Source organism: Carassius auratus, chromosome 19, assembly GCF_003368295.1.
Source record: "Carassius auratus strain Wakin chromosome 19, ASM336829v1, whole genome shotgun sequence".
Taxonomy (NCBI): domain Eukaryota; kingdom Metazoa; phylum Chordata; class Actinopteri; order Cypriniformes; family Cyprinidae; genus Carassius; species Carassius auratus.
Genome location: NC_039261.1, coordinates 8,897,491 through 8,914,812, shown reverse-complemented (window position 1 = coordinate 8,914,812; position 17,322 = coordinate 8,897,491). Strand labels below are relative to the sequence as shown.

The 17,322-nt window shown below is 36.8% G+C and overlaps 1 protein-coding gene across 1 annotated transcript; it reads left to right on the top strand.

The window, feature by feature from the left end:
* Window positions 1-6,823: 6,823 nt before the first annotated feature.
* LOC113119366 (N-acetylneuraminate 9-O-acetyltransferase) lies at window positions 6,824-17,178 on the top strand. The gene is made up of 18 exons (XM_026288791.1): window positions 6,824-7,532; window positions 8,781-8,877; window positions 8,955-9,075; window positions 10,161-10,199; window positions 10,317-10,379; window positions 10,467-10,511; window positions 10,596-10,719; window positions 10,799-11,001; window positions 11,087-11,500; window positions 11,593-11,682; window positions 11,775-11,894; window positions 13,951-14,107; window positions 14,235-14,314; window positions 14,397-14,498; window positions 14,592-14,732; window positions 14,803-14,880; window positions 15,145-15,237; window positions 15,813-17,178. Exons 1-18 carry the CDS (start codon window positions 7,226-7,228, stop codon window positions 16,062-16,064), a joined length of 2,526 nt encoding a protein of 841 aa, XP_026144576.1. The 5' UTR covers window positions 6,824-7,225; the 3' UTR covers window positions 16,065-17,178.
* Window positions 17,179-17,322: the final 144 nt, after the last annotated feature.

The window sequence follows — 17,322 nt, the reverse complement described above, 5'->3', positions numbered from 1 at the left end:
CTTGGCATGTTTCAAACATGATGTTTGTATTTGTAGAGAATCCAAACATGTCTATTTTTACACAGAAACGATAGCATTAAATGCTACACATTGTGTGTGTCAAATCTTTTTGATAACTAACCAACATCCCCACTACTAACCAGGCAGCATAATTTATCACAGGGATCAACATTTAATATGGGTCCCATTACTATTAACTAAATTGATTCCTTTTTAATTATCTACATTATTCAAGGTTGTCATGCACTAATTATTTTTGAGAGGGCACAAGTTGGGGGATGTGCTGACAAACAGCAATCACAATAGCACTGTATAATTTATATAGGTTTGTTTTATTTATGTTTTCCTTTTAATTCAAAATTTTTCCAAACATGTTAACGATATCATGGAATATTTGATTCTCAAATATGTGTAAGTTAATGCATTTTGCACCTTTATAGATTACAGTGGCGGCTAGTGGGTTTTAAAATAGAGGAGGCACACTAATTATATAGGTCTGGGGATCCCTGCCAATTATTATTATTATTATTATTTGCTAAACCACTTTAAAATTGCTTTTTAGTGAGAAAACGTAAGAAAACGACACACAAGATATTATAATTTCACTTACCTGGCCTATCTCTTGAAGTAAACATCCATACCTTCTTAAAAGTCTGTGTTAATAGAGCCGACTGCTGAAACGTTATAGCCTATATGCAGCTTCTCCCTTTACTTTTAATTTGTATCATTGAATGACAGCCTGGCAAATCTGTTGGTGATCAAATTTTCAATATCTCTAGTCATAAGTACATTATCAGCACAGAGGGAGATGTTCAAATTTATGTCTCTATGATGATTGGTTGATATTCCAGAGGGGAGGCTAGCCTACCCTGCGAGGTTTCTTTTTTCAACACTCCTCACACTGAAAGTGAACACTCGATCCTGATAACCTATTATTTTTATTTTTTATCAACAGAGGCACAAGAGCTCAGCTCTCCCCAGCCTTCCTCTCCATCTGATCAATTAGCGGTTGTAACATCAGCAAATTTGGCACACTGGCAATAGAACAGTGGCGCATTCCAACATCACTAACATGTTAGGGCATTAAACCTGTCATGCAATCCCATAGTGCACCTCAGTAATGTCCCACACTTGAGGTCTGAGCAGGTGCACACGACAGAAAGTGCAAGTGCAAGTTTGTCCCATGGTTTAATAAATGGCACAGCTCAGTGCGTACTAAATCCACGTACTAAATCTGATCGCACTTCAGAGCAGCATTTGAGTCTTTCAATCATTTTCACATAGGGGGAGACCGGGGATGGTTGTAACACTTTTTTCTTCAACGCCTAAAATTACCTTTTTCTTTTGGCTACAAGTCTAAAACTTCTAGGCAAAGTACTCACATGTTTATACTACAAATGGCAACAATTTAAATGTATTCAACTATATCACAGACTTTGTGAGATGATGACAAATACAAGGTGGTCCTTTGTTACAACCTACCCCACTACTGGGGTAGGTTGTAACACATACTGGGGTAAGTTGTAACAGTTAGACAAAATATACAAAAACTAAGGGTACTCCAAGTGATTTGACACAAAAACAGTTTTATTTTAAATGAATGACTGCAACAATAAATATGTGTGAATATGGGGAGTGTATGAGCATATTGTGTGTTTTTGTGCATGTGTGCCTTTGTGTGTGTGCATGTCTGTACATGCACATTCATGTGTGTGTTTGTGTGTGTGTGTGTTCTTGTTTTTGTGTCATATCAGGACACAACTCTGTATAATGACATGGGTATGACACAGGTATTACAAGGAGAGGGTGACTTATGAGGACATAACCCATGTCCCCATTTTTCAAAACACTTATAAATCATACAGAATGAGTTTTTTTGAAAAAGTAAAAATGCACAAAGTTTCCTGTGAGGCTTAGGGTTGGGTGTAGGGTTGGTGAAGGGCCATAGAATATACAGTTTGCACAGTATAAAAAACCAATACACCTATGGGATGTCCCCACTTTTCACAAAATGTGTGTGTGTGTGTGTGTGTGTGTTTGTGTGTGTGTGTGTGAGCAAATTAACAGACGTATGTTTATCCCCACTCCAGAGAATGAACAAATGAAATGCATTCTTTACCAGTCACAAGTTCTAGTAATTCTGTAGAATTGTTAAAATCACAAAAATGTTCTTGGTTGTATGTAAGGGGATGGTTGTAACACTTTCAAAACACATGTTACAACCTACCCCTTCACTGTCACCCATTGTTTAGCAAGCTGTATTAGCATGGTGCTTTGAAATTGGCAGAAGGTTGATACACCATTCTTTACTAGAGAAACTACAGTTTGACCTGATATAACTCATACAATGGTAGAAGTACTAAACAAAATATTATCTTGTAAATCTTTTTTACTTTCTGACCTCAGAATTAGATTTTCTGCTGTAGCTTAAGGAGAGATAGCAACACAGACTGGAAAACCTCCATGTGGGATTGTAAAGGAAGCCTGATTAAACTGAAATTGTCACATGACTCCTATCTTGCCCCTGATTCATGGAATTGGTAGTGTTACAACTCTCCCCGTGTTACAACCATCCCCGGTCTCCCTACTCGTGTGACCCAAAATCACAACATGTCCAGGAAATCATTACAGTGTAAGTTCAATTATACATTACATGTAACTTATTTTGTAGTAAAACGTAAAATGTTGCATTTTATTGATAAAAATGCGATTTTTATTTTGTAAAATGTTTGCAGCTGCTTTGGGTTGTCTATGACATTGCAGCTACTGAACATGCAGACATATTTTTTTAAATGCAAAGTATATAAAAACTGTATTTGCCTTTTTACAACCCTATAAAACAAGTCCCGCTGAGTAATCAAAAGTTCTCCATACTGTACACTTAGACCAAATACAGGAATACGTAATTTAAGTAGACAAGTGTTTAAGTGCTAAGTGTGCAAAGTGCAGGACCGATGTATGGATTGCCGCGTCTGGCCAGAAGATGGCGTCTACAGCACTTCTGGATCACAGCTGCATGTAGCTACCATAGACAGTAAAAGAACGGGGTCAGCACCGTTATTTTGTGTTGCCTGGCTTAGAGTTGCTCTCAGATTGGTCCTGAACCACTTTTAAGATAAGATTTTTTTTAAGCTAAATTAGGAACTATCTAAGACTATTCTTAGAATCTTTAAGAATACATGCCCATGACATTACTTAAAACAGATTGCATACTTTTCCAAACTGCAGTTGAAGCCTGGCCTTACAAGCTAAAAAGAGAAGGTCTAGAAGGCCTACATGTGTCTGTTAAGAACACGAAAAGGTTTCCCATTCATTACCTTAGCTTTAAGAAGGGTGTGGCCACTGGCTCTAAGACTTTTTGACTGTTCAGTATTAATGTTATTAAATAGCAATGAGAATCATGTAAGATTTGCATAAGAAACTATGCCACCTGGGGCCTGTACCATGATGGTGGCTGAACAAACTCTGAGTTTCAGTATTAGTTTTGTGTTGACAAAACCAAACCAGTCCAATCCGGCTTTGTTAGTACCATGAAGCTGATTATCCAACGATTATCAACTTTCACTGTCAGCTCAGGCTTGATCCTGAGTTAATGTAGCATGTGCACATAAAAGTGTGACATCAGTAATGGACAGCCAATCACAAGCCTTGAAACTGTGATTAACTTCTCATGAGAGTCAATGTGATTCACTAACAAAGATTCAAAGATTTAACAATATGAAGAATTTAAACACATTTACAAGATGAAACGATCTATCAATCAAAAAGGAAAATTTAAAGAAAACATTGTGTCATATAAGTGCAAGTAAAAGTTGTAAAGTTAGTTTATTTAGTTAATAATATTTATAGGTTTAAAACACTTAAAAATCTAAGCTCATACTGTATGTAGTCATGTTTAAAGCTATTGATTCTAAAACTTATTTATCTTGCATATTATCTATATTTTTACATTAATTTAAAATAAAAGCTTAATAATTGCTGTTAAACTAAGCTAATTTGTGTAATGTATTAAGGGTATAATAATTACATAATTTTAAATAATTATAAAAAAAATATCTAAAATCAGACAATTGTATCTTTAAAAATGTTTTACTAATTATTTAATTTGAAGTAAGAGAAAGGAGAATGGCTTTATTGCATCAGAGATGTGTCACTTTGCTTGAAGCTGATTGGTCAAATTTCAGTTTGGGATCTCTAAACCAGAACATAACCTACCCCAGAGCAGGGGTGCGTTTCCAAAAACCATAGTTGCTAACTAAGTTAGCAACTTTGTTGATTGCAGTGCAATTTCCTATTGCCAATCAACTAAGTTGCTAACAGGTTAGCAACTATGGTTCTGGGAAACACACACCAGGGTTAGCTGTGGAGTGTATGTTACTAAGGTAATGAATGCAGCTAAAAACAAAGCCACTTTCATGGAGCTTAAAACCTAGGATTTGTGCAAACTAGACAGAAATTTACCTGGGGTGCATTTACCAAACCATAGTTGCTAACCTATTAGGAACTTAGTTGGTTGGCAATGGGAAATTGCATTACAACCAACAAAGTTGCTAACTTAGTTAGCAACTATGGTTTTGGGAAATGCACCGCAGCTAAACTGGCTTCATGGTACAGGCCACTGGTTAGTATCATATAAAAGTAGGCCTATGTCAACATATGGACTCTGGATTAGAGAGGTCATGTGTCATATACATTTGGAAAAGATTAGATACAGTGTAAAAGGGTTGGTTGAGAAGTTCTATAACATGTGGATGCCATTTATGTCTTATTTTGAAAGTGTGTCAACTGACAATTTTGTATTAACTGTTTACACAAACCCTACGGAAGTTCTAAGCGGCCATGCATTATTATTTTTTTCCTTTTTGTTTTCTCGTTATAACGACTTAATTTTCTCGTTATCTCAACATAATGAAGTTCGTTTTATCGTTATACCGATTTATTTTTCTCGTTATCTCAACATAACGAAAGTTTGTTTTCTCGTTATAACCACATGACAGTTTTACTGTTGCCATAGTAACGAACTCAACTTTGACAGGCATCTGATGGACCATGCAGGCGCTCTTACTGTAGCCTATATTTCAGGAAATTTTGCTTCGCCTAGGTAATAACATCTACAGTACTGTACATAAATAAAGGCAAATCGATTACTGTTGATTTTTCCAGAGACAGTACAACAAACGTTTTGTTTTTGTAATTAACTTTAAATGGCAACACCGCGAAATTAGAGTTGCTTGGATTAAACTCACTTTTCATTTTCCCTTTATTTGAAATAAAATTATATATAATTTGTAATTTGTAGTAGTCATTATATGATGTATCAGATATCATGTGTGTTACAAGCTTCTGTTTGAAAAGAGCGTCCATGTGTACATGTAGTGTGTGTGTGTGTGTGTGTGTAGAAAAAAACGATTACATTATAGAACAAAACTGAATTAAATTAGCCTATGGATTTTACATATACATCACATCTCTCATCAATATGGTTAACAATAAAGATTAGTAATATGGAAAAGAAGCACATCAGCCTACATCGTTAAATCCCGTCCTACTGTAGATAAACAGAATACAGTGACGTCAACCTTGGCTTTGATAAGCAGTTATTTTATGACACAGAACGCGTTGGTGAGACTCATGCATCTAGCAGGAAGTTAATACACAAAATATTCATATTGATTCAAGCATTTAACATTTATTAATTAATTAAATGTCAGTAATGAACAAGACTGCACAAATTGTAGCGATCACCAGGAAGGTCCACGTACAGTAAAGTGGACAGTGTACAACACCCCATCAGTTATATTCAGGTCTATAGTGCCACCTGCTGGCACAGTTTTGTAACTTCTTAGAGAAAACTAAGTCGTTATAACGAGAAAACGAACTTCGTTATGTCGAGAAAACGAACTTCGTTATGTCTAGAAAACGAGAAAATTAATTCGTTATAACGAGAAAACGAACTTCGTCATGTCGAGATAACGAGAAAATTAAGTCGTTATAACGAGAAAACAAACTTCGTTATGTCGAGATAACGAGAAAATTAAGTCGTTATAACGAGAAAACAAAAAGAAAAAAAATATATAATGCATGGCCGCTTAGAACTTCCGTACAAACCTGTGTTAAGAATTGTATGATGTTACCTAGAGGCCAGACTACTGTTTACATCTCTTATTGATCCAGTATGGGGTGGGGGGAGGGTTATTCTTTGTTGCTGTGTTAAATTAAATGTGAAACTGAAACTAAAACAATAAAAAGACTTTGCTCAAAAAAAAAAAAAAAAAAAAGTAGGCCTATGTCAGTTCAATGTATGCAGAGTTCAGCTCATGTTAAATGAATGCAGGCAAATTCAAATAACACTTGTTTTATGACACCGAAGAAATGAGCACACTCGACACCTAACCATATCTCTGAATGACGACAATGAGGGAAGACAGAGGCGATTCTTTCTCATGAATAATATTCATGTTATATTGTAACCATTATAGCTTATACCTTCCAGGGTGCAGTGATTGGATTCAATGACCTCTTTCTCATGAATAAATACTCGGGCCAGCTGACATAGATCTGTCCTGCGAGCCTCCATACACTTTGACTTTGATTTTCAAACCTGAAATACGAAATTGCTGTCAAAAAAATAAAAAATAACCAGTTTCCACTATTGATAACATTTATGAGTGCTTTTAGTCTTTTCAGAGATGTGCAGCCAGTACAGATCTGTAGCCATCTCAAAAATGTGTTCTGGGATTTCACCCTTTAACACTGGTTTGTTCACATAGTAGCTAAAGAATTGCCCTGCCAATATCTCCTTTTATTGACAAGTAATTTTTCATACCCTCAGAAACGGTTTAAAACTGCTCACTCTACATAACACAATGTTTAGTCCCAACCAGTCCAGAACAACTTGATGTGCAAGCTGCCAAGTGAACTCTACACATTGAGTTCATTGTTAAGGAAGGCATGTCATTATCAACAAACCATTTAAACGGCTGCGTATCTTGATCAAACAAATTATATTGGTCGTAGCGGTTCAGTAAACAGAAGGAATATAAGTTTCAAGTTTAACGAGGTTTGGTTTCTTCCCGTTTGACAAGTGGGCAGGACACTGGATAAAAAAAAAATAACTTAAGAAGTAGCCTAGGCTACGTTAGTTTGGGAGAGTCTGCGCGAGATTTCTTTAAGGCGTTGGAAGGTAAAAAAAAGCAATCAGGGGAACGTAAAATCTGATGTAGATATGATAGTTGAGCCAACCGCAGAAGAAGGAGCGCAATCGGACTCCAGCAAACCTGCTCTGCTCGCGACAACAGAAGCGGAGGCGCACGCGGGAAGCGAGCACGCGCCGCTCGGCTCTGACATCGTCAGCTTCGCCGCAGCTCGTCTGTCTGCCTGTTGTCATGGAGGAGCCAAGATGGCGGTCCTGGCCTATAGCCTAGGCAAACGAGAAATAAATCAATATTTCAGCATCAAAAATGCAAAACTGCTGTCTGTCGCCGCCGTCGTCCTTCTCACTGTGTTCCACACGGCTTCTCGTCATTATGGAGGTGAGTGTTTGTGTGGCGGTGTGTGAGAAAGAGCTGCGTGTTTGTGTTAGCGTCAATGCTAATGCTGTCACTCAATGTTTTCTGGGAGGGTGTGCGCGTCTGTCACTGCTAGATAAGAGCTGCAGCTTTGCAAGTGAATACACTAATAAACTGTGACCGTTTTTTTTTACGGATGTCTGTTTGGAGTAATTTTAACACGAAGCACACCATTGTATCTGTCAAAGATTTTAGCTAATCAATAACAGATCAAAGCTAAAACCAGTGTTGTCGCCCAGCTGGTTTGTCAGGGTTGCATTTCCAGTTAGACTTCACTCTTTGACGCATAGCGCCCAGTAGACCGTAGCTTAAAAGCAGGTGCCAGGTTGTATTTTGGAGGGGTTATTATAGGCGTGTCTAATACTCATAAATGGATAGGCTAACTTACCTGCTTCACTAGATTTTGATATCCAGCCAAACCCATGTAGTATATTAAGTTTTTTTTACAGGTAACATTCATCTATTCCTGCTTGTGTTGCCTGAAACTGAAGTGAAATATTGTTATTGGTCATATCTTAATGTTTAGGCATGTTCAGGTGATATTATTGTCCTTAGTACTATCAGGATTAAGCAATGTATATATCATCTCCTTATATAGTCAGTGATGAGCCAATCTGAAAATGATTTTTTTTTTTTTTTTTATCGTTTATATCATGTAATTACTATGTTGAAAATGATTTGAAATGTGTAGATATGGTCTAAATGTGTAGAGTAAGCAAACATTCTTATTCTCCTTACCATGCTGGCACAGAAGCACTTGGATGAACTAAATATTGTAACTGAAAAGCCTTTGTACACTATTTTAAAGTCTTTGTTTATGTTGTACACTTATCAGATGGACATATTTGCTCTGTGGTTTTGCTGTTTTCACATGATTCTTCTAATGCTGATTCGATGCTCATTCGTATAATCAGAGATGAAAATAGTTGTGCTGTTTAATATTGTGGAAACTGATATATATATATATATATATATATATATATATATATATGTGTGTGTGTGTGTGTGTGTGTGTAATTTTATTTAAATTTCAGAATCTTTGGTAAAATAAAAAAGTTTATTTGGAATAGAAATTGTATTTAACTATGTAAGAGTCTTTACTGCACTCCTGCTTTATGACAAAATATAAATTAATTTATTTCACAAAAAATAAATAATTAGTTTAACTTAATTTAAGGTTATTTCACTATAATTATGCATTGTTTCTTTCAGGCAGTGACACGTGTGACTGGCTTTTATCCAGTGGGCGTTTTTTAGGAGACAATGCATGGCAGCCCTATGGCTGCATGCTTCACAAGTACAAAAGCAGGTAAATCATGTTGTGATTGTGATGCATGTGGGATTGAAATGTGGACTGGAATTTACAGTTCTTTTATTGTCTTTCAGTGAAGCAAAGGTTTGCCTCAGAGAGAAGAGAATAGCATTTGTAGGAGACTCTAGAATACGTCAGCTCTTCTATTCTTTCATCAAAATGATGAACCCTGAGGTGAAAGAAGTTGGGAACAAGGTTTGTTGTTGCTATTCATTACAGTAAGCCTTCTTTGGGTTAACTGATATAATGTATTTCAGACCAGAGTGAGTATTTACTTCTAAGTCGTATTTTTTTCAATGTTGGATGGCCCCCAAGCAATTGTAACTTTAATAAATGTGCCATTCAAGGGATGCAGTTAAATTAAAAAAGAAAGGGTGTAGTTGTTCCTGTTTAGCAGAATGTTACCACAGGTATTTCAAAATATGCCCCGAACAAAAGCAGTTGTTTATAGACACTAACCTGGGTACATTATGTGAGTGAAAGTGTATATGTAAATGATTTAAGGTCACTATGAAATAAAAACATACAGTTCTTATTCTTTATGGAATAACCTTAGTTCTAATTTAAAAAAATTCCTTCACCCTCCCCTTGTTCTACAATCTGATAAATTCTAGATGAACAAGTCAAGTCCCATGCTAGATGTTTTGCCTCTTTCGATAGCTGTTACACTTGTATGTTCATCAAAATAGTGAAGGAAAGGTGGTCACATATTTCTGCTTTAACATGCCAACTTTAATTTTTCAGTACTCAAATGGGTCCACGTTGATTTTCATAGACTGAAATTGCATGTCACCCTCCACAGATATGATTTCAACATAGTAATTAAAAATGCTCTTTACTGTCACCATGTCTCTCAAACACACACTACAAGAAAAACCTGTCTTAAGTAGCACAGGTATATTTGTAGTGATAGCCAAAAATACATTGTATAGTTCCATGAAGATATTTTTTAAATGTCCTACCATAAATATATAAAAGCGTAATTTTTTGCAATCGCATGTGAGTGAGTGTTTGCTAAAAGGGAGACTATTGTCCTGCCCTCGTGCCAGTGAACAAGTCATCTGAGGTCAGTGTTGTTGCAAGTGGGAAGGGAAGTTATTTTGATTAAAGATTATGAGGCACTTGAATTATAAATAAATAAATCATTATAGTACACACTGCATTATTCCATAAAAAAATAAAACAAATTTAATAAGAACAATACATTTTCAAAGTTGTTTTATCATGTGTTAATTATATGTATTTTTAATTATATATGCACTTCTCAATTGTTCCACCAGCATGAAAACATCCCTTTTGTAGATGGTGATTCCACTGTCGTAAGTATTTTTCATTAGCTGTGTCCTGTACAGCAGAGAGTTACGTTTTATTTGAGCAGTGATCCTTCACAGTTATTAATTGTTATAAAACAACTCCGAATATGTTTACCTTTTTAGGACTTCCTGTGGCATGCTGAAGTGAACAGTTCCTTGAAGGGGCAGTTGATGTTATGGACAGAGGTAAAGACAATCAACTTGCACTTGATAGAAAGCAGGCAAGTTATTAAATCACAGGCTTAAGACTCTGGTCTCATCTCATGATTTTAGGGATCTGCTTCCAAACCACATGTCCTCATCATCGGTGCTGCTACGGTGAGTTCCTGTTTGCAGTCATAATGGATTCAGGTGCTGTTTTTGAAAGTCCTTCTAATGACAGATGTTTGTGGTTTCCAACAGTGGTCCATTAAGTTGCACAACGGCAAGAGTGAGGCACTCTCTCAGTACAGAGCGAACCTCACCGCTATATCAGACACACTGGAAAAACTAGCAGAGCACAGTGAAGTCTATTGGGTTCTGCAAGGTTCGTTTTGAAATTCAGATCCTCTGGAATGATGGCTTCACATTTTTGTCTCATGTTTTTGCCTTTTCTGTTCATATAGATCCTGTTTATGAAGACTCGCTAAGTGACAGTCGAAAGATGATCACAAATGAGCAGATAAATCTGTACAACGAGGCAGCTGTTAGCACTCTGAATACCAGCAAAAAGAAAGTCAAGTTTTTAGAGGCCTCTCGGCGAGCTGCTATGGAGACCATTTCCCAGTCGGTGGATGGCTTGCACCTTCCTGAGAGCACAAGAGATGTTGTAAGCCTCTGGTTGAGATTAGTTTTGGAATTAGTAACTATTTTATTCTTTTAATCTTTATGACTAATATTTACCCACTTCTCAGGGCGCCATGGTTCTGATGAACTCCATGTGCAATGAGATCCTGAAGCCCATTGACGGCTCTTGCTGTCAGAGCCCTCCTCCCCTAAGCGTCCTTCAGATGATAGCTGCTGGTCTCTTTCTGCTGTCCATCATCATCTTGCTCATCATGGGCTATAGTGGACATCATAAGAGCAGACACGTTCCTGATGTGGAGGGCGGAGAGGAGAAGAAACCCCCAGCTTTTGTGGGTCAGCTGAACCCTAAGGGACCTTTACTGGCCATCTGCAAAATGAGCCTTATCATGTTGTACTTCTACCTGTGTGACAGGGCAGATATTTTTATGAAGGAGCAGAAATTCTATACACACTCCACCTTTTTCATCCCTCTCATCTACATCTTCGTTCTGGGCATCTTCTACAGTGAGAACAGCAAAGAGGTAGCGCAGGCTCTTAGGAAGCTGTTCTAGTCTCAAATGCTGTTTAAATGTTCATATTGATATTCTTATACAAGTTTTATTTCTCTTTCCAGACGAAACTCTTGAATAGAGAGCAAACTGATGAATGGAAGGGCTGGATGCAGCTGGTTATCCTTATTTACCACATTTCTGGAGCTAGCACTGTATGGTTATTAATAGCTTGGATTTAATAACATTGGATTTCTTTGCTTTACTCTGGTATTACAAGTGACTGCACTCTCTTTTGTTTTCTCAGTTTATACCCGTGTACATGCATGTCCGTGTCCTGGTAGCTGCGTATCTCTTCCAAACAGGATATGGACACTTCTCATTCTTCTGGCTGAAGGGAGACTTTGGACTTTACAGAGTGTGTCAGGTACTTGTTGCCAGACTCTGCTTATCTTGTGTTCCCGTATTCATGTAGCAGTGACTGAGATATGATCTTCTTCTAAAACGATTAGACCAATGTCCAATGTAAACGTGTTAATGATCAAAATAAATAAATGCTGATTTGCTACTCAATAAACATGTTAAAATGATTTCTGAAAGATCACAGGAACAAATTACACTTTCAAATACATTAACATACAAACCCGATTCCAAAAAAGGTGGGACACTGTACAAATTTTGAATAAAAACAGAATGCAATGATTTGGAAGTTTCAAATTTCAATATTTTATTCAGAATACAATATCAAATGACATATCAAATGTTCAAACTGAGAAAATGTATAATTTTAAGGGAAAAATACGTTGATTTAAAATTTCATGGCATCAACACATCTCAAAAAAGTTTGGACAAGGCCATGTTTACCACTGTGTGGCATCCCCTCTTCTTTTTATAACAGTCTGCAAACATCTGGGGACTGAGGAGACAAGTTGCTCAAGTTTAGGAATAGGAATGTTGTCCCGTTCTTGTCTAATACAGGCTTCTAGTTGCTCAGCTGTCTTAGGTCTTCTTTGTCGCATCTTCCTCTCTATGATGTGCCTAATGTTTTTTTATGGGTGAAAGATCTGGACTGCAGGCTGGCCATTTCAGTACCCGAATCCTCCTTCTGCGCAGCCATGATGTTGTAATTGATGCAGTATGTGGTTGGCATTGTCATGTTGGAAAATGCAAGGTCTTCCCTGAAAGAGACGACGTCTGGATGGGAGCATAATTTGTTCTAGAACTTGAATATACCTTTCAACATTGATGATGCCTTTCCAGATGTGTAAGCTGCCCATGCCACTCGCACTCATGCAACCCCTTACCATCAGAGATGCAGGCTTCTGAACTGAGCGCTGATAACAACTTGGGGTGTCCTTGACATGGCGTCCCAGTTTTCCAAAAAGAACTTCTAATTTTGATTCGTCTGACCACAGAATAGTTTTACACTTTGCCACTGTCTATTTTAAATGAGCCTTGGCCCAGAGAAAACACCTGCATTTCTGGATCATGTTTAATTATGGCTTCTTTTTTGACCTATAGAGTTATAGCCAGCAGCAGCGAATGGCATGGTGGATTATGTTCACCGACAATGTTTTCTGGAAGTATTCCTGAGCCCATGTTCTAAGGGCCGATGTGTAGCTCTCATGAAATCCAAAATGAGACGATATTTGGCATGACATTTCGAAATGTCTCACTTTCAACATTTAATATTTTATATATATATTCTATTGTGAATAAAATAGAAATTAATGAGATTTGTAAAGTATTCCATTCTTTTTTTCTCACAATTTGTACAGTGTCCCAACTTTTTTGGAATCGGGTTTGTAGAAAGCAGTAGTTTTACATAATACATTTTATATTATTTCACAGCATTACTGTTTATTTGATGTATTTAATAAATAATGCAGCTTTGCTTTGTATAAGAGACTTCTTACAAAAAATATTTGAAGAATTCTATAGACCCCAAACTTCTACACAGTAGATTATATTAATAATATATTTATTAAAGCCTAAATTACAATATGGCATTATATATTGATTTTTTACGGCATTATGAATTTTATTTGATTAATTTGTTTTGTTTTTTTGTTGCTGTACATTTATTCAAAAATATTAACTATAACAGTACAGTAACTTATAAGACTTATATATATTTTCAAACCATGCATTTGTATAATTTGTCTGTTATGTCGCCTGTTATGTTGATTTGTGAGAAAATTAGAATGCAGGTTTGAAATAAACATCATCAATCAATCAATCAATATATATATAAAACTGAACTGTCATTTATTGTTTTTAATTGTCACCTTCCATATGGATTATTGCTAGGTCATGGCTCAATGTGGAAAATTGTTACAAAGTAGATGTGACCAAATTGCTTATCAATGTAAATTTTAATAATGGCAACATTTAGAGGGAAATGCTTTGTAAAAAAAAAAAAAATACAGCATAACTGCACAGCATATGATATAAATAATGCATCCTCTCTGTCTGTCTTTTAGGTTGTCTTCAGGCTTAACTTCCTTGTGGTGGTGCTGTGTCTGGTTATGGACAGGCCTTATCAGTTTTATTACTTTGTGCCTCTTGTCACCTTTTGGTTTGCAGTTATTTATGCTACTATGGCATTGTGGCCACAGATTCTTCAGAAGCAAGCCAATGGTAATTGAAGTTATACAAGAGTATTTGCTGTTATTCATTAAAAAGACCTCAAACAATCCTAAAATAATTTTTAAACATATAAAATACATAAAGCCTTGAAACAGTTTTCTCTTTTAATTATGTACAGGTAGTGCATTCTGGAATCTGGCACTATTGTTGAAACTTCTGGGTTTGCTTCTTTTCATCTGCTTCTTTGCATATACACAGGTAAGTTTCTCTCTAACAAAAGGACTGTTAAGACTTGTTTTGATACAAAATTGTGCATTTAAATCTTTCGCATTTGTTGCAGGAACTCTTTGAGGCCGTTTTCTCTTTGTGGCCCATTTCAAAGCTCTTTGAGCTGCAAGGTAGCATCCATGAGTGGTGGTTCAGGTGGAAACTAGACCGATTTGTATGTAAAACATCCATTCTTTTGAATTAATAAGAACTGTAAAACATTTGTCTTGAAGTAGGCCTAACAGATTTCTGCTCTTCTGATTGCTAGGCCGTGATCAATGGGATGCTCTTCGCCTTCATATACCTGGTCCTGCAGAAATGTCAGCTGCTGTCTGAAGCCAAAGGAGAGCCTCTCTTCTCCAACAAGATTTCCAACTGTCTGCTCTTTGTCTCTGTGGTGTCTTTTATTGTAAGACTTTTTCGGTTTCTCTCTGAAAATATTACTTTGACTTCTTTACAATTGATTCTTTTGTTCCCAGACGTACTCCATTTGGGCCAGTGGGTGCAAAAACAAGTCTGAGTGTAATGAGATGCATCCATACATTTCAGTCGTCCAGGCAAGTACCCATTCTACTTTGTGCTCTTTATAATAACGTTCTCTTGCACACTTGTAACTATGAATGATTAAAAAAAAATCATATCTTTTCATAACAACACTAACCTTTATCACATTTGATTCAGACAGTCGGATAGCTTTTGTGGGAACAGAAAGAACATCTGTAACCTAAAATAATGGATCCCTTTCAAAAGAGCTTTTTGCTTTGTTCTGTTAAGCCTATGAGGCTGCTGACTTTTCATCACTGTGCTTTTTCTGCCCACAGATTCTGGCTTTCATTTTGATCCGGAATATTCCTGGTTATGCTCGTTCTTTGTACAGCTCGTTCTTTGCATGGTTTGGAAAGATATCCCTAGAGGTGAGACAGTACAAGCTTTACTTCAAACAAACAAAATAAAAGTTTTATTGCCAGTTTCATGTTTATATGTATATTTTTGATATCCTGTCAATTAGAATTGACATTTACAACTCATCCGTCTTTTGATTAAGATTAGGGGTATGATTCTGCCTTCAGTGTAATAGGTTCCTGGGTTCATATCCCGGACGAGCCCCCAATTTCCTGTTATGCCCTGTCTAGTGTAAAGGGACAGAATGAAAGAGAGTAAGAGATGGTAGAGTTAGAATTACAAAGTGGGCTAAGCAAACTAACAAACAAACAGTATGCAAAGGCAAACACACAAAGATACTCTCAGTTTTAGAAGTGACGAAGGAGGCTTTTATGGCACCAATTAGAATGCATGAACCAATCTGGCTTCTTCCTGGACAGAGACACACAAACACCAACCAAAACACACAGAAATAGAACAAAAGGGACACAACACTGAAGTAAAATACCTAGTCCACTGCAAATGCATGTTTAAAAATGCTGGAAAGAAACTATTACACGGTTTTGATTTGAGATGATTCTAACATGCTTTCGGTTTTCTCCATCAGCTCTTCATTTGCCAGTATCATATTTGGTTGGCAGCAGACACCAAGGGCATCCTGGTCCTCATTCCTGGAAACCCCACTTTAAACATTATCGTCAGCACATTCATCTTTGTCTGTGTAGCTCATGAGATTTCCCAGATCACCAATGACTTGGCCCAGGTGGCCATTCCTAAAGAGAGCGGGCCTCTACTGAAGAGACTGCTGGGAGCAGGAGCCTTTCTAGTGCTGGTACTGATACTGTCCCAAAATGAATAATCCAGGGCAATCAGAGACCATAGCACATCTTGTCCGCTGAGGATCCCAATGGAGCTGTCTGTATAAAATAAAGGAACTTGACAGGCCTAGAACATTTATCCTGCCTAGGAGATTATGCTGGGAATTCTTACGCCATTGGCCTGTTTACAAAACTCAAGCTGGAACTGAAGCCAAGGACCTCAGATGATCAAATAAGGATTCTTAAAGCAGGATGTTTGCAGTAGACAAATAATACATCCTGTGTGCAGATAACAGATATACCTGTGCTCTGTCCTCTCATAGACCTGAGATGTGTTTTATGGACGGTATTTAAAAATTTATGTTCATATTTTATACAGTGGTATGTGTTTGTGTGTCTCCCAGTTTTTGTTCACAGCGCCCACGACTGCAAAATGTCTAGGAGTAATACATTCCTGTCTCTCAGCTTGTAAATCTGTCAGAACTACATTGTCTTGTGCACCAACTATTTCCATAAAAACCACAATTTACATTCATGTCACACCAGCAGCTCTATCCTTTAGGTGAACAGCTTCTTGTGAAAATGAAACATTTGGATTATCGAAAGGTAAACATCCATTTATGTGCCATCATAAAAAACTCAAACAATGGTAGTGAATTTGTTCGCACTACTAATGGAATCCATCAGCACACACTGCTTCAATCAGAATGTTGTCCAGAAGTTGATTGTTTGCTCAGTTAATTTTGGGTGGATGAGGGAGGAACCGCTTTTGATGTGAAAGGTAAACTTGAACTATCAAGACAAAATAAGACATGCGCTTTGATCATAACATGATGTGGTTACCCTCTTTTGATTGCACTGAGTGGGGCGTACTCCCTGCAGATATTGAGTCGTTTGAGCCAGTTGTCTTTCGGGGTTTTTTTTTTTTTTTTTACCACATGGGTTTACTCGGTTCATAAGATTACAACTTAATGTTAGAGTCAGCTTTGTGATCTGTGACCTCATTATTTATTGTTTAATGCATGTCTTCATATCCTCTGAAATGGTTTGAAATGTTCAACTTGATGTAATTTTTTTAATATATTACATGTAAAAAGAGTGAAATTTAATGATCGGTTTACTGTTAATGCTGTAAATAAATCCTATTTAATGTGCCATTGAGAGACAAAGGCGTGTTGTTTCAATAGTGGTCCTCCATTATAGTTACTGAAAAGTTAAATTTACTATGAAACTATTACATTTGAAATCTACTTTTCATAGCAGTTCAATGTAGGTTTATTTAAAAGCAACTGCAATGTA